The sequence below is a fragment of the Ictalurus furcatus genome, chromosome 3, assembly GCF_023375685.1.
Source record: "Ictalurus furcatus strain D&B chromosome 3, Billie_1.0, whole genome shotgun sequence".
Taxonomy (NCBI): Eukaryota; Metazoa; Chordata; class Actinopteri; order Siluriformes; family Ictaluridae; genus Ictalurus; species Ictalurus furcatus.
The window spans coordinates 11,614,506-11,638,105 of NC_071257.1; the positions used below are offsets into that span (position 1 = coordinate 11,614,506).

Below are 23,600 nucleotides of genomic sequence, written 5' to 3' on the forward strand. Positions count from 1 at the left end.
ATACATATGCAAAGTGTCCCCGTGCTCCACTCCTGTCCTGTCCCGTCCTGTCTTTCTGAGCTTGCAGAATGATGACCAAGGCCAAAGAGAGGACTGAGGGAGAATCAATCCTGTCGTGCATGCTTATAATGATTAATAATCAGTGATAGCTGCTCATCTCCGCGTCGGACGAGCGTGACCCAGAAAAGGACACTGAGGGAGGAATGATAGATGGCAGCCTTCTCTTGTTCTCCTGCTTCGCCTCTGTCTCGCTCCTCCACTTCCAAACCCACCACACACCACAGTGACTACAATTAAAAGCTCTGTCCAGGCCCAGAGCCTGAGAGGAGTATTTATAGAGCTCTCTCTCTGCACATTCTCACATTCTCTCTAACATTATCTCTTGTACTCTCTCTCTTGCTCACACACACACACACACACATACACACACACACACACACACACACACACACACACACACACACACAACACTTACTATAGATATGAGCACACAAATGAATGGCAACAATTACTGGGAATGGCAACATTCTGCTAGCACTGTTGTCTTTCCCAGCCTAATAACACTGTTCACCAAATTGGAACGAGTGTGTGCTGCCAAGAGAGCAACAACGCTGCAAGAGTTTGAAGGAGCAAATTAATTTCCGTGCCGCTGCCAGGCCGTCTTGGGGATGAGTATAGGAGACACCAGGGTGTGTACGAGTTTGTTCTCCCTCTTTTATCAGGCAGACCAGGCCAGTGCTCCTCTGCCCTGATTCCCTGACCTCATCATACCCTCACATTCATCACCATCTTGCATCCACAGCTAGTTATCATCTTCTCTCTTTCTCTCCCTCTCTCTCTCTCTCTCTCTCTCTCTCTCTCTCACACACACACACACTTTAACACTGTTATTCTATTCTAAAACTATAACTGCCTAACTGCCTCGTACCCCCAACCTGGATCACCAATGAAGAGCTAATTGGGGATTTTGAAACGCTATTTATGTGCAGAGAAATCAGTGGCTACACAGTGGGATACATAAGTAAGCACACACACTCACTCACACTCACTCACACTCTCACTCACTCACACTTACTCACTCACACACACTCACTCACACTCACCCACACTCACTCACCCACACTCACCCACGCACACTCTCACACGCACACTCTCACACGCACACTCTCACACGCACACTCTCACACACACACTCTCACACACACACACTCTCGCACACACACTCATGCACGCACACTCTCACGCACACTCTCACGCACACTCTCACGCATTATCACGCACACTCACATGCACGCACACACACACACACACACAATCTCAAGTGGTGCAATAATTGTAAAGTTGGTTGCTTGACCGCTTTTAATTTTCCTAATTTTTTGAGTGATTAACTCCTTATATTGGCATTGCAAATCCACCAGTTTTTTTCCTTCTGAGCTGTAGAGACTTACTGCTTTTATCAGAGGAGAAACACCACTACAGCTCTGTTTAGGACACTATTCATTTGGAAAACACCAAACTGAACACTGCAATTCCATATTTGGATAAAAACTATTCACGCATACCAACTGTACACCTGCACTGACATGAGACATCAGGCTGGTTCTTCAAATCTCGTCCTCGAGGCCCACTGTCCTGCAGAGTTTAGCACCAAACCTAATCAAACACACCTGAATAAGCTAAATGACAGGCAGGTGAGTTTGGAGGATGGAGCTAAACTCTGCGGGTTTAAAAATGTGAAAATTTCAGGTTCGTATCTGGTTACCCAGTAGAGATACTCCACCTGAAAATGAGGGGAATTTTAAAAACCCTGTAGGAGGGGGTAAATGGTCTGCACTTATACAGCACTTTTTTCCAAAGCGGTTTACACTGTGTCTCATTCACCCATTCACACACACATACCAATGGTAGCAGAGCTGCCATGCAAGGCGCTAACTTGGCGTTCAGTGTCTTTCCCAAGGACTTTCCAAGACATGTGGAGTCATGTGGGCCGGGAATCGAACCGTCAACCCTACGATTAGTGGACAACCCGCTCTACCACGTGAGCCACAGCCGCCCCATCTGAGTTTGGTTGCACTGAGTGGTGATTCCCGTGAACGTGAAAACAACTGCACTTGTTCAGGAAGTAAAGTAACCTCCGCATGTGTTTTAGCAGATTACGACATGGTTAGTTTCCACAACACATGTGCCGTGAGTGGCAGGGAAACGTTGCCGAACACAGAAGAGATCCACTGCTGCGTATAATATCACCTGTGCATAATAGCACCAAAGTAATAAAAAAAAAATCTAAATATATGGTGAGTTGTGTTGTGTCCTCCATGCGCGTTTGTGATGACGTAAGATGAACGCAAATGCACTCTGTACTCCAGATCCTCTGATGGTTTTTGGCTAATAGTTTTATTAATAATAACTGATTTATGACTGATTTTCATGAGAGTCACTCTAAATGTACTATTCATACTTCTCTACATGGAAAATTTAACAGAGCATTACAAAAGCTGTAAAACAAAACAAAAAACCAAAGAAACAACTAAAAAAGAGGATTACCTAAAGACAGTGATGATTTTACTGTATTTAGCAGAGGTTAGAAATGAGTGACCACACACACACACACACACACACACACACACACACACACACACACGCATGCATGCACACACACGCACACACACATATACACACACATACACACACACACACCTCTTAGATCTGCTGGGACTCTATTCTCGGCTGCTGGTTATTTGAGGCCTCTTATTTCATCTCTCATTCCTCCTAATGAACCCAAGCGCACTAATAATGATCCTGGGCGTCCTTCAGAGTAGAAAGGACGTCCAGAACTGAGACACACACATGCATGCACACGCACACACATATCCCAGTGGCCTTTGCACAGCCATAAACTCTCACAGTTCTTAAAAGACAAGGGTAGCTTCACTAAATGTGAACTTTTTGTAACTCCAAATTGCACAGATGTTATAAACAGGACGGTACAGAACAGAGGGTAGAAAACTATTTGCGTATTACCGTGAACTTATTATTTTAGATTTATCTCTCCAGATATCAGTCTCCAGTATTGTGGCTTCTTCCAAATCACCATAACCCTATTGTTCTGTTTAGTTTCAGTTTTAATTCTGTTTAATAATATTTCAGCTTCACATTATTGTATCTTCATATCAAATTACTGAGTAAAAAAAAACAAACAAAAAAAACACCTTTTGCTGACCAGTCATATTTTAATGATTATATTTCACTCAATTTAATATTTAATTTATTTTAAAACAGACAAGTTTCAGAAAATCATAACACTAAGAAGAATGAAACTCAAGTCATCACAGATCTGTTATTCTGGACCTTTTAGTGGCTGTTGTGTTTTGGTTGAAGAATGAATTAGTCAAACAGATGTGGTGGGACACCTCTGTCCTCTCTACGCCATCCTTTAGGGAAATGGGCAAATAAACAGCCTTTCAAACTAGGAAACGTCAACAAAATGGAGGTTTGTTAATTCCAAACTGTGCCCCTGCCCATGCTGGAAAAGCTCAATTAATGATGCCCATGCAGGAATCATGGGGGAACGGTGTAAGTTAATTGGGATCAATCAGTTCGGTGCTCTGTGCGCTCTCCTGGGCCAGAGGGCTTAGGCAAGCGGTATCTGACAGCGATTGCTTAAAAGATTTGTTAACCGCTGGGATGCTAGTGACTCGGCTGAGTGCGTCTGACTTGACACAAACTGGGATGCAGACACAGTTCAATGTCACCCCTATTACTGGAGCTGTGCGTACACCAAAGGAGGGAGACAGAGAGGGTACAACCACTCTTAATGACTGCACTTAAAACAGAGACATAAGTATGAAATGCTCTAGAGCAGAAAATGGTTAAAACTGAAGCTGCTCTGACAGTAAGTGCCTACAACAAACCATCTGTTTAGTCCATAATACATTAAATGGGCCCATAAAATGAAGCAAAACACAGAATGTGGCTCAGTACCTAAGCTTCTCGTAATGAAATCAATACACTGGACGTGAGCCCATGTCCTAATGCAAGGAAAACTAGATTACATTGACATGTAGACCTCTGTAATTAAATAATGCAATATTGTATGCCGCTCTGTGTTTTACAATTCCATTTACTTAAGAAGATTTAACTAAGGGCTGCTGTGTGAATATATATATATATATATATATATATATATATATATATATATTTTTTTTTTTTTCAAAAGTATTCTTTTATTATTTCTCTTACTCAAGAAACACACTTCTATTAGTGTGGGATGTAAGAAAAACATTCTTTCCACACTTCCGTCGTACATTTTTACAAAATTAACTTTCCTATTTGTAGCCATTATATGAGGTTGCTATAACCCATAAATGTGTGTCTACTGCACTAGGTGTAATTAAGGTGATACTCACATCAGGATATTCTTTAACAGGCACGTAAAGCTTCTCCTGGAGCTGTACAATTGGACCCACAGCATCGGGGAGCTCCGAGCTCCTCTTCTCTGTGCTCCCATTTAATGTGTCATTGTACATGTCCTTCCGTACTCTGCTGATCTCTGCAACAAATAAACACACGCTCTATTAGTCATGGTAATAACAGTATAATACATACTACCCTAGATTATCAGTGCACAATTTATGCAACATGGTTTCTTCTTTTTCTTTTTCTGTGGTTCAAATTTTAGACAAAATTCGTGATAAAATTGCCCCAGAGCAATTTTCAGTGGTTGTTCTTTAAAGCATTGTGGTAGACTCTGCCTATCAGTCTCTGACTAGGATTGTGGTAGACTCTGCCTATCAGTCTCTGACTAAGATTGTGGTAGACTCTGCCTATCAGTCTCTGACTAGGATTGTGGTAGATTCTGGCTACCATTGGTATTGGTAAATTCTAGCATCAAATCATGCAAGTCAGAATGTAAAAACACAATCATAGACAACAAATAGAACACGATGCAAGCTGCAGTGATGTGAATGTCTCCGCCACCAAAAAGTCTAGTAATTCTTGTTACTAAAATATACTTCAAACGTACATGAAGGAAGCCATTGAAGAAAAACTAATTCAGTCATTTGACCTTGCTGTGACCTTGACCCTGTTTGGATCAATTCCAAATAGCTGATGGAACACTTATTCTTGAGATATGGACAGATGGACACAGAACTCCACCATAGTTCTGAGACCTCCCCCTGTCTCTAATTGGTTTAAATATCACATGCTTGTTTGCTTAACTGCACAGAGTGGCGGTTTAATTACCAGGTCAGCTGTCTGTGTGTTTGCATGTGGCTGTGGAAGCAACAGCACAAGACAAGTTGAAGAAAATGTAAAAATTCCACCTCCTCTCTGCCTTAACATTTTTTCTTTTGCTTTGCAAAACACTGCTGTTCAGTTTGACAAGGTTGCCAAGCCTGCTAGAAAAATATGAGCCCAATTTTTTTAAAGTAGTCATAACATGACTACTATTGCAAAATGCACTGTAACAAGGCAATATTGAAAATAAATGGCAACTGTTTAAAACTAGTGGCAAAACTGACCCAGCAACACTACAATGTTATGAGGTCTGCACATAGCTCCCAGCTTTTTCACCTCCAGTACAGAGTGTTCTAGGAAGACACACACCGAATGTGTTTTGAGTATAAATGTGTATTCATTTTTCATTTAGATCTTTTGGCATACAAAGTATACCGCCATCTTTAAGCAAAGCACCCTATTTGCCCTTAAGCCTGAAGGAGAATTATCACTGCATCGCTGAAGCATTGCTGTCGCAATTTTGTTTTCACATGGCTGAGACTCATTTTGCAAGCCAGTCTTCTCTACAGAGTCTGGTACGTTTCATCAATAATGGCCAAGAACCGCCAACTTAGTTGTCCCACGATAGCTTTTATAGGTGGGATTCTGTGAAATGTTTTCAATCAATTAAATTCAGTTCATTTCATTTTATTTACATGGTGCTTTTAACAACAGAGAGAAATCCAGATTTAGATTAGATTTAGATCGCTAATGAGCACACTAGACTCAGTCGATAGGAATAAGATATCTTGAGAAGAACCACACTCAAAAGAGAGCCAGATTGCAACCATTAAGATTCTGAAGCTTGTGACCAGAAATGTGTACAAAAGATAGCAGGTGCTCCATATCCTGTGGACAAAGCATCTGAGGCTGATACTAGGCTGAGAGCTATAAAAGTGCCACAGAAGCTGCCTGTTTTAACACATCCTTCAGAGGCTACACATTACTGCTTCTGCCAGGATCTACAGCAGGAAACCATGGAACAGGCAGGAAGGATAATCACTATAATTATAGATGATCCCTTTTGTCAGTTAATGAAGGAAGAAATAAGTCTCAATTTCTTAAAACAACCCATATAATCCCTTAGGAAACCCAAACGTGCAAGAGTGAGGTGGTGGGGGGGGGGGGGGATGCAGGGAGAAAGAAATGAGAGAGAATGCCTTGTAATAAGGTGGGAGAGATAATTAAAACCACCAGCTCTGTTAATATTTCATAAAAGACATTACGTCCTGGAATCTAGCAGCCACCATTGTGTGCTGTGTAATTCTACTGCTGGAGGATGAATTCACTGGCGCAAACCTCCAGGGCAAATGATGGAGGATGGAGAGATGTAATTACAATGGGAATAGCATGTGGTCACAGATATACATCTGACGCACCTACGGAGCCCCATAATCCTACCATTTCTATGACCAGTTCAATCCATATTTCATAAATCCTCTTTTTATTTATGAGGGCATGAACACCTATGGATTTATGCCATAGCGTAAATAAATCAGCCCAGATTAGGTGAATGAAAATGAGAAAGCTTGGTAATAAACAAAACAACAGTCTCTAGGAAAAGCTCTGCTGTAATGCATAATCAAAAACATACACGGAAACCCGGAATACTAAATTACACATCAGGCAGCCTTCTCTTATCAGACACTCTGGGTTCCTTGGGCGTGAGATTTGACTAAATATCTATTAAATAGCATATCTAGCTCATCTCAGTAAATCACGGCTTAAAAAAGCCTTTTGATGTCCGTAAATGGCGGGCAAATTGGTATCAAAGATGATTTATGCATTCATTGTGACAACCAAGGACTCTGTGAGACAGAGGACCAATAAGAGAAAGGTTCCTTTGAGAGATGACAAGAAATATGACAGTTACGCCAGGCTGGCCACACAGTGTGGAAGCGGAAGTAGCAGCGCACATAAGAGATATCAATGCACCAGGGATGACTAGGTGGAGAACAGGAGTAGAATCAACAAGTCCCTACACTTTGCTGCTTTGAAATGTCATCACTTGAATTGAACAGCGTTTAAATGCAATCCAAGTCTTAGGAGATCTCTTCTGTTTCTGACTGCTGAGATAGTGTGAAGTGCATAAGACACACAAATATGTCTGATCCTCCTTTTAGCTGGAAGTTGTTTAAGGCCTCTAATTCATTTCACGTCCTTCTAACAAACCCAAGTTTCCAAATGACAGTTTTTACAGTATCAGAAATGTAGCTTTAGCTCTATCCATATCTAGTAACAATACTCTAAAATAATCTAAACCGTAAATACACTTCACCCAGACTGCAATATCTGCATGGCATGTACACACAGGCCTCTATTCTCCTTGGTCGCTGGCACTCGGCAGCTTTAACGCAGTGGCAGTGCTGAGGATTAGCTCACTACATGCGGGGAACAGGATACACAGAGCCTTCCATCAGCTAGGATGCCTGTGAATGTAGAGTGTAGCCCCACTCTGCTCTCTCTCCTGGACAGACAGACTCCAGTTATTACACCTGCACTTAGCTCCTGCTTTTTCCCCGCTGCTCTCGTTCCTGATAACAGATACAAGAAACCATTACACACACAACTAGAGGAATACAAGGACGCCTCATTATGAATGAGTGTGTAAGTGTAGAAATGTCAGAGAATAGCCATGTCTTTCATAACTGGCATGATAATATTCAAGTATAAGAGGGTGGTCATTGATGTTCTGCTACGGGAAATCAGGGTTCGGGGTATAAACAGGATCGAACAGACCGTGTACGTTAGCTTGTTTTCTTTCTGACTGGGCATGCTGACCAGCGGTCAGACAGGGCTCCAGACTTGAGGATGATTAAACTGTCAGTGGTGATTTATGAATGACGTTATTATGGCATTTTAAAAGCACTTTTTAGTGATTTGTCAGCTTTCTTGCCTGCCGAATTCAATCACTTTCATCACGGGCCTCAAGGGCTGGACTCACTGCACGACTGAGCATGCAGCAGCCACCTGTGCACGTATGCCACAAACGCCTGATACAGTCAACCACTGACATCACACACACACACACACACACACACAGACACACACACATCTGAGTTTCTCAGCAGCACATCCACAAAGAACCACTAAGAGAAGCAACAAACACTTCATTATCATTAGCGAACAATTTAAGCTGGACTCCATCTAAAAAGTTCAGAGTTCAGAGTTCAGATTACAAAGCTCAGCAGTTAAGAACTGTTAGACTAATATCCTTATCACTAGCCACAAACCTATAATCCTTATGAACTACCATTCCTAGACTATCTGATGTAATATGACCACTGATACTCACTCAGGTGTATTAAAAGCCAGTCAAGCAGAATATCAGTCCCTCCAGGATTTCACAATTTTGCCATCACAGAATTTAACGCAAAATCAAGCAAACTCTGCAATATTTGGAGGAGCTTGATTTGACATGTGACATCATCACAATGCAAATTCAGCCAAAGTTCTCTTCAATTCACATGTGTCGAACATGAGTACATCTAAAAGGTCTCATTTACCAACAAACATCACTGCGAAAGATAATTTCAACCGAGTAAGCAAAACAATTTCGACCGAGTTTCCCACAAAAAAAAAGCACAAACAAATCTGCAAGTTGCATCACAAATTTTGGTGGGAAAAAAAACAAAACAAACAAAATCAAGCATTTTTGGCTGTGACAATCACAAAAAAACTAGAATATAAAAATACAGCATTATTATATGTTCTAAATTGTTTATTCATTCATATTCAGTAAGCAATTCATCCTGGTCACGCAGTCACAAACTCATTCAAATTTATGGGCAGTTTAAAGCAGCCAGTCCACCTACTAGCATATCTTTTTAGGAATTGGGAGCAAACCAACACAGACACAAGGAGAATATGCACAGAAACTCCACAAAGACAGTAACCTGAGCGCAAGATCAAGACGCGAATCCTGAAGCTGTGAGTCGGAAACACTATCTTTCAGCAAACTGTATTGCTATAATAATTTCAAGATTGCTCAGCTGCAGACTTTCCGAGGTCTCTCTGTAATAAATGCAGTTTAGTCAAATAAATATTAGTAAACATTTAATATCTAGAATACTGAAAAACAATATGATTGATACATTAATAAATGACATGCAATTTTATACTTTAACTTAAAACTATGAACTATTGAAATTATGAACTAAACACTACTCATATTTCACCTAAAATTCTGCAAAAGTTAGACAATATATTGCAAAAGCCATGGGGCTGGGGGTTCGAATCCCACCTCCACCCTGCACTCGCAAAGCACACATGCGCTCCCTGTGCCTCGAGATCCTGTAGGCTGATTGGCATGGATGGATGGATAGATAGATGGGAACTTCTTCTCTTTACTTCATAAGGGCCTCAGGTAAGTCTTCCAAAAAATTTAATAAGAATATATTGCTGGAGGTTTTTTCCTGGACCGCTGGTCCTTACCAAGTTCACTTTTTCAAATCTGTTCACAAAGCACAACAACACTCTACCAACTTTTACAATACAAATTAAACAAAAAAAAACAAAAAACAAAAACAAGTGTATAGAGCACACTCACTGTAATAACACCAGTCATAAGTGTTTTTGTTTGTTATTGTACTCTGACTGACAAAGTGCTCTTGTTAGAAGACAAGTAGCACTGGTGTTTTGATAAAGAACTATTTTGTGTGTTTTTGATATTTTGATAGTTGTAGTGGATTGTGGTCATGAAATGATGCGTACAAACTAAAAGCACAGTTCAGAGTGAACGATCCCTCAAATGCGAGGAGCTAGGTGGCCATATCCAGCCTTAGTCATAAACCTTCAGTCAGAGAATTCTAGATGAACCTCACAGCTGCTGCCTCGGCTGACCACGTGAAGATTACACGGGTGATTTCTGACATTCCGGGTATTATATTAATAAAACAGCTGTGGAATCTCTGGCTTTTGGCCCAGATGTAAGGAGCGCTGAGGTGTTGCCTGTATTATGACACCACCGGATGTGAGGAGATGGAGTGTGATGAGGCCATCTTCCAAACACAAGGCTAAAGCATGCTATTACCATCACTCACTGCAGGGAAAGGTCCACATGAGTGGAGAACCTGTGAGAGAATGAATACAAAGAGTGAGGTGAGATGTAGAGAGGATAAAAGGAAGATGGATTTCTAAGGAGTTTCTGAGAGCGTGAGAGAGTGGGAGTGAGGCAAGGCTGAGCATTAGAAGGAGAGTCAGTGAAGCAGACAAGCAGAAAATAAAAGCAAGAGAATGAAGAGAGAAAAAGGAAAGATAGAAAGAGACAGAACGTCTAAAATACAGCAAGGACATGGACAGTTACAATAGGATAAGTACAGTATGTCTGCCGTTGAGTCCAGCCAGCCAGGGGAGGTGTGCATAAGAGTGGATAAAGACCATCTGAGTGTAAAAAAAATGGTAGGAGGAAAACCCACCAGCCAGAAACTACTGTCAGTCAGTGCAAAGCAGGGAGTCAGGACTGAAGCGAGGAAGACCGGCGGAGAGCAGAGACAGATAGCTGAGGACAGAGTGACAGACAGCCAGAGCTGGGGAAAGTAACACCCTTCTGTGTTTGTAATTACGCGATGCGAGGTAGAGTGCAGGTGGCGAGGGAAGGAAAGGGCACGCTTTCAAACTGAGACGCCATCTGGGCCTGTACTGGGTGCAGACTGGTAACACTGCCCAGACCTGCAAGGCTACCTGCTGCTTCACCACACATACCTACAGACATGCATGGATGCACAGGCATGCACACATACTATCTTATCTCGCAAATCCTATCATGTGAAAAAAGAGCACCTGCCTGGTAAACAAACGCTAAGAGAGAGCCTAGAATAGCTCCCAGTGCAAATGGACATGGCTTAGAAAAAAAAATAACCAAACTAGGAATGGCTCACTAGCTTCAGGCAGATGTCCAATGAAGAGATTGTTTACTGACAATCACGATCACAAGTAATGGATCCTGCTTAGGCTTGCCCAAAGGAATCAAAATTATTATTATTATTTATTGTTATTATTGCACAATTGTAAACAGCTCAGCTTATTTGGAAACTCTAGCAAAAAAAAAATGTATCATTTTACTACACTGACTGAACAATTCTGAAAAATGATGTACAAGTGAGGCAAATCAAACCGACGACTGAGGAAAGTGCTAATCACAGCTATTGGCTAGTAAGGCAACAACCTATTTTTGTCAAAGTCCTTTAATTGAGATATCTATGAGTCAGTACATGATCTTAATAAAGCGGTTAAACAAAGAAACTTGAGTTCTGGATTGGTCACCGGCATTGGGTCTTACATGTCATTCAGAAGACCGTTTCTAAGCACCGTAAATAAACAATGAGTCAGTGCTTAGCATTTGGCTCAGTGGATAGAATCATTCTGGATATAGATTCTGACTAATGAAGGTTAACTGCTGCACCATGTGGTGTGAGCAAGTGCGTATGCTCCAATTCAGGAAACTCGCTGACATAAATACATGCATATACGATTAAAAGGGACAATATGTGGGAATCACTGAGAACAGCATGTCAACCAAACAGCCTCTGGAAGAATTAAAATCAAGGTACTTTGTGTTTAAGGAAGGAAGGAGCTGCAAAGTCTGTGTATGCAGCTTCTTTCAGGTGGCTTATCCTAACAGTCAAAAAACATACTCTCTAAGAATCCTCCGGAAGGCACTGAAGCCACAAAGATGTTATCATGTAAATGAGAGCGAAGAGGAGGAAGACGGGAGGAAGGTGCGATAGGCTTCGTGCATGTCTGGTTTTGGCAAAGACTCACTTCAATTAGCTCTGTGTGGTACAGTGGAGAGAAGGCGCCGGTGCTTTGCTGTGTCTCTGAAAGCATGAAGTACACTTTCCCTGCGGCCTGCACAGATGGATGACAACAGCATGGCTGAATGCAGAGTCATCAGAGACAGTCATGCAGAGACAGTATTTCCAGAATTCGCATGGAGCCAGCAGCTGTCAGTAATATTACAATGCTTCTGGACTTCTTTTTTGTTATTATTATTATTTATTTATTTATTTATTATTTTTTAAAATAATATGAGGCTAAACCAGTCAGAAGTCAGATTAATCTGTGATTAAATACAACAACGCTCCTTATAAGATGCACTGAATGAGTAAAACCTGGGTAGGTAATTCTTAATCTGTTGTGTGGAATGATTCTACCACTACTGAGTCCTTTTTCATCACAGGAGAACAGTACAGACTGTGTGTAGGAAGAATCTGAAGAGGAAATTTATAATGTCCTGCATATGTTTGTGTGTGCATGTGAGCATCTACATGCTTGGGCTGCTCTTCCTTTCGACACTTGCTGCCTCAGGGGATGGTGACACAAAAGAAATGATGATTCTCACTGGTGAGGCTCTATGATGCACCAGGAGATGCATCAGGCTGGGGTACACACTGAGGACGGCATATGGGCCACTCTCTCACTGATGAGTGTGCATCAAACGCCTCCCGGACACTCTCAACTCCCCTAACACAGAGCGGATCAATCCACACACACACACGCACACACATGCACACACACACACACACACACACACACACACACACACACACACTGTGGAGCGATATGAATGCCATAAGAATATGAGACTTGGTTAAATCCTGACACATAATGAGACACTTAGACAGTGATGAAACTCAGGACTAATGCGATATGTGTCCACGAACACAGAGATATCACAAGATACATTTATACAGGCAAAACTTTTCTTTGGTCAAACAAAGCCCAGGACAAAAGAGCAAAGTACATTCCCGCTACACTGCAGATTCTAGATTCCAGATTGGCCATGGTTTAATTGCATTGCGCTGTCACGAGTCAAGCCCTAAAGGGGTTAATAGCGTAATGCTGCAGAATGAGCGGCTGTGTACATTGCATGCCCTCAGAATGGAAGGTCATATTTGAGCTTGCCAAATGATTGATGGGCCCGTGAACACCCTCTGATCCTTTACTAAAAGCCACATTCAGTGCTGAATCGGTGTGTAGCTTTAAAAGACTGGCGCAAATTAAATGAACCAGGAGTCTGCACCCTTCATGAGATCTGACTAATCAAGAGCAATTATGGCATAAGTGTCATGAAGCTATTAATGAGGAAATTTTTTGGCTGGAAAGTGACGTTCTGTAAAAACTTGAGAGCACCATTAGCCTTTAACAAAGAATTAAAGTGCACATTTGGCCTATAAGGGGTAGGTGCTAAATCATACTAAGGAGGTGAAAAATTGATCGTTACTCAGGGACGGCCGGGTGGCTTTTTATCTGTATTAAGCACGAGTCTAATGGATGGCACATTAGGTGGTACCTTCGGAGTGTCCTTTAAAATGCGGCTGCCTGGGCCTGAGCCTGGAACATTTGAAAATCATTTAGAAGATGGGAGATCTAATTAAATGTCTCTCCTGCACCTTGAACTTTGTGCTGCTGATGAAGGTAAACACATCAATCTCCTTTTGTTCCTCAAGCAACAACAATCTTCAAATCCGCCCAAGCGTTAACTTACTATCTGGAGCGAGAAGAAAAATAGCCCATAGACAAAGAGTAGCCGGGCTCGCAGCAGGACCAACATGCTGACATAGTTGTTGGACACACAGGGAAGATAAGACATAAGCTGTTTGTTCACAGTATTAAAGGTTTCTGGCAATATTCTCAGCAAATATAAACCTGTACTAAGGTTGTTTATCGGGACACGGATTAAGCTTTCGCTCGGAATACGTCTCTTGTAGGATCACCATCTGTAATTTAGACTAATTTAGATATGAATGAACATTATTCTAAATCTGGAAAACTGCATAATGCATCAAAACTAAGTATGTAATTGCTACATAATGAATGTTTTAGTATAAATTATATTGAATGGAAATGAAAATAGAGATAATTGAGACAAGCAGGTTGCCTTTTAAAGGAGAAAATGGACGAATGGAAGTGGCCATACGCTGCTGTTTCTGTCATGCTATTATGTTTAAATTAATACTGCACGTAGGGCTGGGTGATAAAGGTGTACCGTCGATAAATACCAATACCGTTTTATCATTAACGATAGAAAAAATGTTTGATATAACGCTCACTAAAATGTAAACAGACATGAAGTTTGGTTGCATGAACAACCCTCAAGCATGTGCCATCCCTCGATCATAAACAGCCTATCATATACCTTGATAAAGGAGTGTGCTACGAGTGACAAGCAAACAACCAATAACAAGATGCGTATCTCTGGAGTTCGATTGCGCCATCGCCATGTGACACCAGAACACACGAACACATGCAGAAATGAGTTCAGAGCCTGCTGAGGAGATTGTGAATAAAATGGACGTGTCAGTTCACCAGTGTGGCAGGCTGTTTTTGTTTTTTTTTTGGTTTATTTTTGTCTGAACAACATTGTGTGTAAGCTTTGCAAAAAAAATAAATAAATAAAAAAAGATAAACAAACATCCTGGCCAAGTACGGAGAAACAAGCTGCGAGAGACTTGTAGTGCGCATACGCAGTGCTCCGCACATGTACAGTGCGTGTGACTCTGAACAGCGGGCAAAAGAAGAAATGAGGCATTTTGCTACTTTTTGTGTTTTCTGTTAAAATATCGGCTCTGGGGGGGACAGCGAGTTTCCTCAGAGCAGGAGCGCGACTCGTCAGACACAGACCTCAGCGCAGTGTTATCCAGAAGTAAGTGTTAAAGTGGAGGTTTTATATGAGGCTAGGCTAACTATGCTAACAGGCTGAGCACAAACCAGAGCACCAGGAGTCCCATTCTGCGCTATAATATGATGTTGATCGCCCTTAAAGTTTGCCTTGATTGTTCTACATTTACACTTTTACATTGCACACATTTTATGTGCATTTTATTTATTATGTGTAAACATTTTATCTATTAACTTCAAGATTTTTTTTAACACTTGTTTATTTAATCTTCATATGAGATATGAGAGATGATATTTGCTTAAATTCTATTTTGTTTTTAACTGTTAAAACTACAATTATTTGTTGTTTGATTTAATAAAGTGGGGAAGTTAAAAATACAGTTGTTAAATTCAAACCCTTTTTTCTACTGGTCTTTGTTTAAAAAAGATTAAAATTTATCAATAATTATCGCTACCGAATGACATGAAACATTATATCATGATCAATTTTTTTTAGCGGTACCGCCCAGCCCTAACTGCACGTTGTGAATTGTAAGACTCTATTCATAGTCTCCTTTGCTTCTGTGCTGCTCTCTTTGAGCGAGTCCTGCGCTGCCACCGAGGCCTAACAACTTACTCAGCAGTCTGCACAAACCATTTCAATTATACGGAGTGCTTTTAAAATGAGAGCCGTGAATGCGTTATAAAGCTTGACGTTGATATATTTGCTAATAATGATAGCATCACAGGAAGCCAGCAATAATAATCTGCAATAATATATGGAGCAGGTAATAGAAGAGGAAATGGGGGAACTATGACCGACTTTCCTTTCAGAAAACTGTCTTGTTTGTGAAAATAACAATGAAACATGGCTTCATGGCATCATGACCCCATGACTTCCACGCCATGCCTGTCACCAATTTACACAAGTCCTGAAGGATAAGCATCTGTGTGTGGGTGCATGCATGTATGTTTTTGTCTGTGCTCCATACATGTGCGAGCCTCCTTCTTCTGAACTCATCTTTGTTAGTCTGTTACTCTGAGTGATAATCCAAGTCCACATATTCAGACAGAAGATCTGTGACCCTTTGACCTTGATAACATCATAAATCAAACATCAATGCCAAGTCCAAGAAAGCATTTCTCAGAATATCACCGATATTCTGAAGCGAGGGTGGAACGGTATTAAAATCTCACCATGTGATAAGCGCACAAGCCAACATATCTGCTTACAACGTGGAATTTTTAGATACGGCATTAAATGGCATATAATGCTTTAACAAAATATTATTTCATCATTGTAAACCATTATAATAGTTTTTCCATTAAAAAAACAAAAACAAAACTGTGATACACAATTTTAGAAAACTTTGGCGAGAACTAATTTTAAGAGCATAATGGAACTAAAATGAATTTCCTGGTTACACAATTGCACTTTTTGGCCATGTAGTAAACAGTTATAGAAGAGAAATTATTTATAATCGCACTATCCAGTGTCACCCAGATGAGAATTGGTTCCCTTTTGAGTCTTATCGAGGTTTCTTCCTCATGTCGTCTCAGGGTATTTTTTTTCCTTTCCACTGTCGCATCTGGCTTGCTCATTAGGGGTAAATTTGTACATTTAAAATTCATATCCTGAACTTATATAATGCTATAAATCTGCTTTGTGACAGAGTCCATTGTTAAAAGCGCTATTCAAATAAAGTTGAATTGAATTGAATTAAGACACGTTCATCATTTGATGTCTTACTTATTGTTTCATAATATAATTTCAAATAATAATTGAAAGATTCCACACACAAAAATGATACCATTAAGAACTATAGTATAATTATCTTAAAACAGTAGTATTTTTAAACCACAATTGTGATAACATCATAAACCATGTCAAAAAAGGTTCGGCAATTATTGTGATAATTTAATGCATAGTTGTGACATTGGTTTTGGAAGAACCACACAATAACTCATACCTATATGATAAAATGAAAATCTGCTTAGTGACTTGTATTCTTCCTGTATCGTGGACATAGTAACATAAACTACTTCGCAGCTGATTATTAACAATAGTGAACACAGGTGGAGCTTGATTTAATTCTATAAGTACAAAATATGACACACATGGGGGGTTTTGTTAACACTTAAAGTGTAATAGTCATGTCTACTCAGGTGTCCTGGGTTGTTCTTTATGTGAACCTTCTGGCCCTGTAACACACTTATTTCAGCTTTCTAATGGTACAAAGTGAGAAGGATGGCAGCAAGCTCCAGAAAGGATAACTACAGGCAACATTTCATCTAGGGACAGCATCCAAGTTAATTCAGCATAAATTGACTTTGACCCCACCGAAACCCCTCTGTGAATTAATTAATTGCTCCAATTAAGTGATGAATACAACCACTTAGACTAATTGTTAGAGCCTCTCAGGTCCCTGTGGGAACACTAGAAGGCTTTAAAGAGACGACTACACCAACGATTCCATAATTCTTATCGGTATACCTCGCCTTTCACAAGGTGAAGTCATCAGAATCATGCCTCTGAGTGAGATTATCAGTCCATGGCCGAGCTTTCCTTCTATCTAAATCTATAATGTGATCAACGAGCCCTGTTAAGACAGTCTATTCTGTCAGTATGGTGATAGAATAACTTTAATAGCAGGAGTGGTGCTATTAAAGTTCTCTGGTCAGCTACTACAGTCGCAGGGTACTGATGTACTGATGTAAACGGGGCTGCAACAACTAAACAACAAAATCTACAAAACCCGATCATAAGCAAAGATCATTATAGATTATAGCGTTTATTTTTGATGAATGTGTTATGAAGCATGCTGTGGCGCACGCTACATCACTTCACTTAGAGTAAAAACGCATTTGATGAAAATGGCAGCGCACGTTACAACAGAGAAAAACTCCTCTAAAGTATGTGAACACTTGGTCTCAAGACTTAACTTGTGTTTTCATCTGAGTAATATTTCGTTCGCTTAGTGGTTAGCACGTTCGCCTCACACCTCCAGGGTCGGGGGATCGATTCCCACTGTGGCCCTGTGTGTGCGGAGTTTGCATGTTCTCCCTGTGCTGCGGGGGTTTCCTCCGGGTACTCCGGTTTCCTCCCCCAGTCCAAAGACGTGCATGGTAGGCTGATTGGCGAGTCCAAAGTTTCCGTAGTGTATGAATGGGTGTGTGAATGTGTGAGTGATTGTGCCCTGCGATGGACCGGCACCCTGTCCAGGGTGTACCCCGCCTTGTGCCTGATGCTCCCTGTGATAGTCTCCAGGTTTCCCCATGACCCTGAAAAGGATTAAGCGGTATAGAAGATGGATGGATGGATAATCATTCATTTGTGGGAATGTGAGAAGTATTCTTTTGAGTTGATCAGTTTTCTAAGCGTAAGGCACATTTATTGTCATATTTATCTTTCCTGTCCTATCAGAAAACATTATCTGATACGACTTTGGCCAAACATGTCGTACTTTCTCGATGGGATAAAAACGACTGAACGTGGTCTCAAGTGAAGGTTTAGTCTAAGAGAAGAACATTTTCTCACTCCAAAACATGTAGCACATACACTATACAGTGTTGGCTCGTAGTGTAGAATCTCTTAGCATACACAATATATATTTTTAATGAATGCTATGTGTCAAGAAATCAAATCACCGTCCTGTTTTCAGTTCGAAGTTGATGCCAAAAAAAGTCAATTCGCTGATTCCAAGCAATGAAAATTGAAGAGTCAAACCCAAAGCTTTGGAGTCAGTTCTACACACCAAAAAATTAACTGCCTCATGTACTCAAGGCAAGCAAAATGAATTTAGCATCGGAGTATTTCAGTTAGTGAGACAGCTAGTTTAAATACAATGAATAGTTGCAAAAAAAATAAAAATGTTTTAGGAACCTGTAAAAACTGTACAGAATGCAAATCATCTTGTATTACTTTTGGTGTCTCATTAGATTCATAAAGCACTAATATTCTCATGCTGTCACAGATTATCTGATAAATGTCAGTAGTACCGTAATATGTTAATATGTACAGCTGTTAGTGACCTGTTTAATTAGGCCTAGCTCAGGGTTCTGTAGTAGTATTAATTGATTGAAATGCTGGAAAGAAATATTGTTCAATAAAATATTTTTGGTATTTAATATATTTTTGAAATCACTTCCATCCACCCATCCATTTTCTGTAGCATTTATCCTACACAGGGTCGCGGGGAGCCTGGAGCCTATCCCAGAGAACTTGGGGAATAAGGTAGGGGACACCCTGGACACGGTGCCAACCCATCGCAGGGCACAATCGCACACACATTCACACACTACCTACAATTTAGAGAAGGCAATCAGCCTACAATGCATGTCTTTGGACTGGGGGAGGAAACCTGAGTACCTGGAGGAAACCCCAGAAGCACTGGGAGAACATGCAAGCTTCACGCACACAGGGCAGAGGTGGGATTCAAACCCCTAATAATTATTAGTTGCAACCCTAGATTTGAATATGCTCTTTTTGTAAGCAATCATATAGATATAGCAATGACAGACTTCAAGCAGTGATTAAGCACATGCTTTCTTGATGAAGCATTTGATTTGGGTTAAACTCTAGATCAGGTGTCTAGATTAACTGGTGGACCATGGTACAGTGTTACACGTATATCAGAGGATCAAACCAAGAGGCAATAAATGTAAGAGAAATAATGGCCATAGTTTATCGACTCCAGTTTTATGAACATGAACAAGCACAGCTTTTGTTTTTGTTTATCATTTGGCTGAAGGCAGCTCATTGGACCACATATTAGCTACAGGGCGAGAGACATTAGGTCAGAAAAGGATGAGTTTTTACACCAATTCTGATTTTTTTAATTAATTTTTTATTTGCTCTCTCTGTATTCTATACTGAATATGGGTTACTGTCTACGTGGAGTTTTGCATGTTCTCCTCATGTCTGTGTGAGTTTCCTCTGGGTTCTTCTGATTTTCTCTTACTGTCCAAAAACACGCAGGTAGGTAGACTGGCTATGCTAAACTGTCACTAGGTGTGAATAAGTGTGGAAATATGTGTGCTCGGTGCTCTGTGATGGACTGGTCAGGGTCTATCAGGGGTGCGTATCCCCCCAACGATCACATACCAGCCATCACATACCAGTGTGTCTGGGTTTGGGCTCCGGATCCACGGTAAACCTGGCCAGAATAAAGCAGATACTGTAGATGTATGAATGAATGAATGAATGAATGAATGAAACGGGAATCTTTAAGATGAATGGACAGAGAAGATGTGTTTATGCTCCCCATTTTAATTTATTAGGTAGGGCTGTACGATTATGGCCAAACTTATTTTGATCAATATTGAGATCACGATTATTTATCATGATTATTCATTGATTTTTAGGGACAACATATTTTTTATTGCACTTTCACATTTAAATAAACAGACCGCTGCTTTCACCTCCATGTTGTGCTACATTCCTGCTAATGTACAAATCTTTGCATTAAATTAGACTGGTCCTTAAAGTGCATCATCTCGTAGAAGCAAAATATAAATAAAACTGTACCCAAATTATGGTATGAGTAAAAAAAAATTATCCATCAACCAAATGAAAATATGCTGCAATCAAATATAATAATATGCAACCGAATGAAAATAATTGGCGAATGCAGAAAAGGCATTAACAGTGTTTACAGGAGGAGAGACGCAGCCAAATCACCCAATAGAGTGGTGCAGGGATGATGTCATTTTATACCTGAACCTGGAAGTTAGCTTCACACCGGTTCCCTCGACAAAAACCCAATAGGATTTTCCCATAGGCTTTTGGATTATTGCAAAAAAATAAGCTCTGTGATCAACAAAAGTTTACAATACTAACACGTTTTGCCCATCAAGATAATTTTCACAAATGAACAGAACTTTTATGAAGTTTGAAGCCTAAATACAATCGCCAGAAATAAACAGCTAACCGTACGCTATAAACGAACTACACCACGGTCGCTCAACTTCAACATCACCGAGCTTCCGACAACTTTTCCAAACTTGATGTAAAACATTTTCCATAATACAGATTTACCCTGTGGATTAATCTTCATCCACGTTTTTTGGGGAATCGTGCACAGCATACCTGAACCAGTTTATCTGCAAAGAATTTTCCTGTTCAGCGTGATGACGTTTAATGTCCCCGACAACGTCTGTAGTACCATTTAGCAACACGTTAGTGTCATGATTTCCCCTCGCGCAAGCGCTGGAGCACGAAGCGAAGCTGGCAGCTCGGGTGCTAAAATTACAACCCGTTTCCGGGTTTTGGCATTACAAAATGACGTCATCCCTGCGCCACTCTATGGTGACTGGCCGTAAGTTTAGGAAGCGCTCGACTTGATATGCAGCGGAGTTTTCTATGAGCGGAGGACAAACTTTAAACGTCAATATCGCAGTCGATCATGTTCATGTAATCGTGGGCAGTCAAAATCGTAATCATGATCGATATTCGATTAATTGTGCAGCCCTGGTATTAGGTGCCTTTCTGGTCTTTTGTAACAAGGAATTGGACTTATCAGAACCACAAATTTTAGTCCAATACCCCTGCTCTAGATATTATGCCCAATTTTTGCCTAGACAATATTTTACACTCCATCACTACCATAAGCACAAAAACAGAAAAATATCCTTGTGACCAAAATGCCCTTAAAAATGGACAAAATTTTTAAATAGTAATAGTGAACTGATATTTCTGATATTTTAAAGGTTCTTTAAGTAAAAATACTTTAGAGAGTGATTAGTCCAAAGATCTATTATAAAAGCCGCATTGAGCCAATGAGACTTACATTGGCTCAGAGCAACAAATACACTTCCTATTATAATTCTTTTGACTGTGGTAGCGCCTCTGTTCGCTCCTACTCTGCATTCTGGGTGCTGCACTAGGGGCAGCGGGTGCTCTCTTGATTCGATTCATCACCTTTATTATGGTGCAAAATGCACAGCTCGGCATGGCTCACTGCTCCTGTTGCTCATTGAGGGCATTCATCTGCACTAACAGGGGGACCAGGAGTTTACGCTTGGACTGTGTATTGGACTACACACATCACGCCTGCTCCACAGCTCTACAGTCTCTGCAGCTCACAGCTAACATGGCTGGGCCAGTCGCTGCGCTCAAACGAACCTGGACAGCTTTACTAATACATATAACAATCACATATGTTTAATAGTAGTGCAGTTTTATTTGCAACATATATATGTCTCATGTATGAAGACTCCACACTGGGTAGTGGGGCTGTGGGTTTGGATACCTGCTGACCTCATCAGAAGGCTGCAGGTTCTAACTTCTGTGGCAGCCTTGAGGAACAAATAGTGCATTATCAATGGCTAGATGATATCAGTTAGTAGAAGCAGGGCCGGTAAACAGGATGCTACTGAGCTACAGCTTCTATCTTGCTCCATGATATTACCAATGGGACTAGAATGAAAAAACATAACACACACACACATACAAAAACTCACACACACACATAATATTACAATTCTGAATACACCACAGGGGATATCACATAAACAGTTCACGCACTGTTTGCAAACTGCTCGCTGTCCCATCGATGATGCCAATGATTTTTCTATGATACTCAGTTTTCTGTTTTCATCCTGCAATTCTCACAGATATATAATAACCGACCCCAGCAGAAAACCCCAACTCAGAGCCTTATGTTTGATCAATGTAGCGAGCAGGCCCAAGCTGTGGACGATAACTGACACTCGCGCTCTCCTACAAAGGTGGAATAACGCTGAGCTGGGCAGAAAGCCTGTGATTTAGCCTCGCATTAGTGAGAGCACCGCAACAGAGGCACCACTACGGAGATAGATGGTGGGTATATATGTGGAAATACCCTGCCTATTAGAGCAGTTCCCACCTTCTGTAATATTTGTGGAAGAGTGATGGCTTTTTTTTTCTCCTGCACTTTCCAAAAAAGAACAGCGAGTGCTGCGGAAAGTGATGTCTCAGGACTTGGACTCTTTGAAATTAGGCCACTGTAAAATGTTTTTCATTTGCTTAGAATTTTCTAATCACGGAATTCTTGAAACTCCCATTCATTCATATACAGACAGCAGACATATACATCTTCATTCTCTTTATCTTTGCTCATCCTCCAATTAACATATACGTTAATAACGATGCTACACTATTAATTGTATCTTAATCAAATAAGTAAACATAATAATAATAAACTGTGACACTGCTGCGTTACCTGTTAGAGGCTTTTATTAACTCATGCAATAATCATTTGTATGGTGTAACTGTCTGTTCGGTTGTATACTCTTCTGGCATAATTACTTACTTATTAGTCTTGTTGTTTTTTAGCATTAAGCAATACTCTTAATGTGACTAAAGACCATTTGATTTTTATGCTGCATTTTGATGTAAAATTCTAAAATTATTAAATGCAACAAAAATATTTGGCTTCCTGAAATGATCGAATCCATCCATTTTCTGTACCGCTTATCCTACACAGGGTCACAGGGAGACTGGAGCCTATCCCAGAGAACTCGGAGTACAAGGCAGGGGACACCCTGGACGGGGTACCAACCCATCGCAGGGCACAATCACACACACATTCACACACTATAGACAATTTGGAAATGTCAATCAGCCTACAACGCATGACTTTGGACTGAGGGAGGAAACCGGAGTATCTGGAGAAACCCCCGAAGCACGGGAGCGCATGCAAGGATGAAGACAGGAACCGAACCCCGAAACTCACTCACCAAAT

At 40.7% G+C, this 23,600-nt stretch overlaps 1 protein-coding gene across 3 annotated transcripts in view; it reads right to left on the reverse strand.

Annotated features, from left to right (window-relative positions):
• The window catches only part of LOC128605387 (KH domain-containing RNA-binding protein QKI-like), a 77,154-nt gene that overhangs the window by 50,090 nt on the left and 3,464 nt on the right, over positions 1-23,600 (reverse strand). For all 3 annotated transcript variants that reach the window (XM_053620780.1, XM_053620779.1, XM_053620781.1), the window contains exon 2: positions 4,407-4,549. In XM_053620780.1, the coding sequence (XP_053476755.1) occupies positions 4,407-4,549 (143 nt within the window). The remainder of the gene's footprint in view (positions 1-4,406; positions 4,550-23,600) is intronic.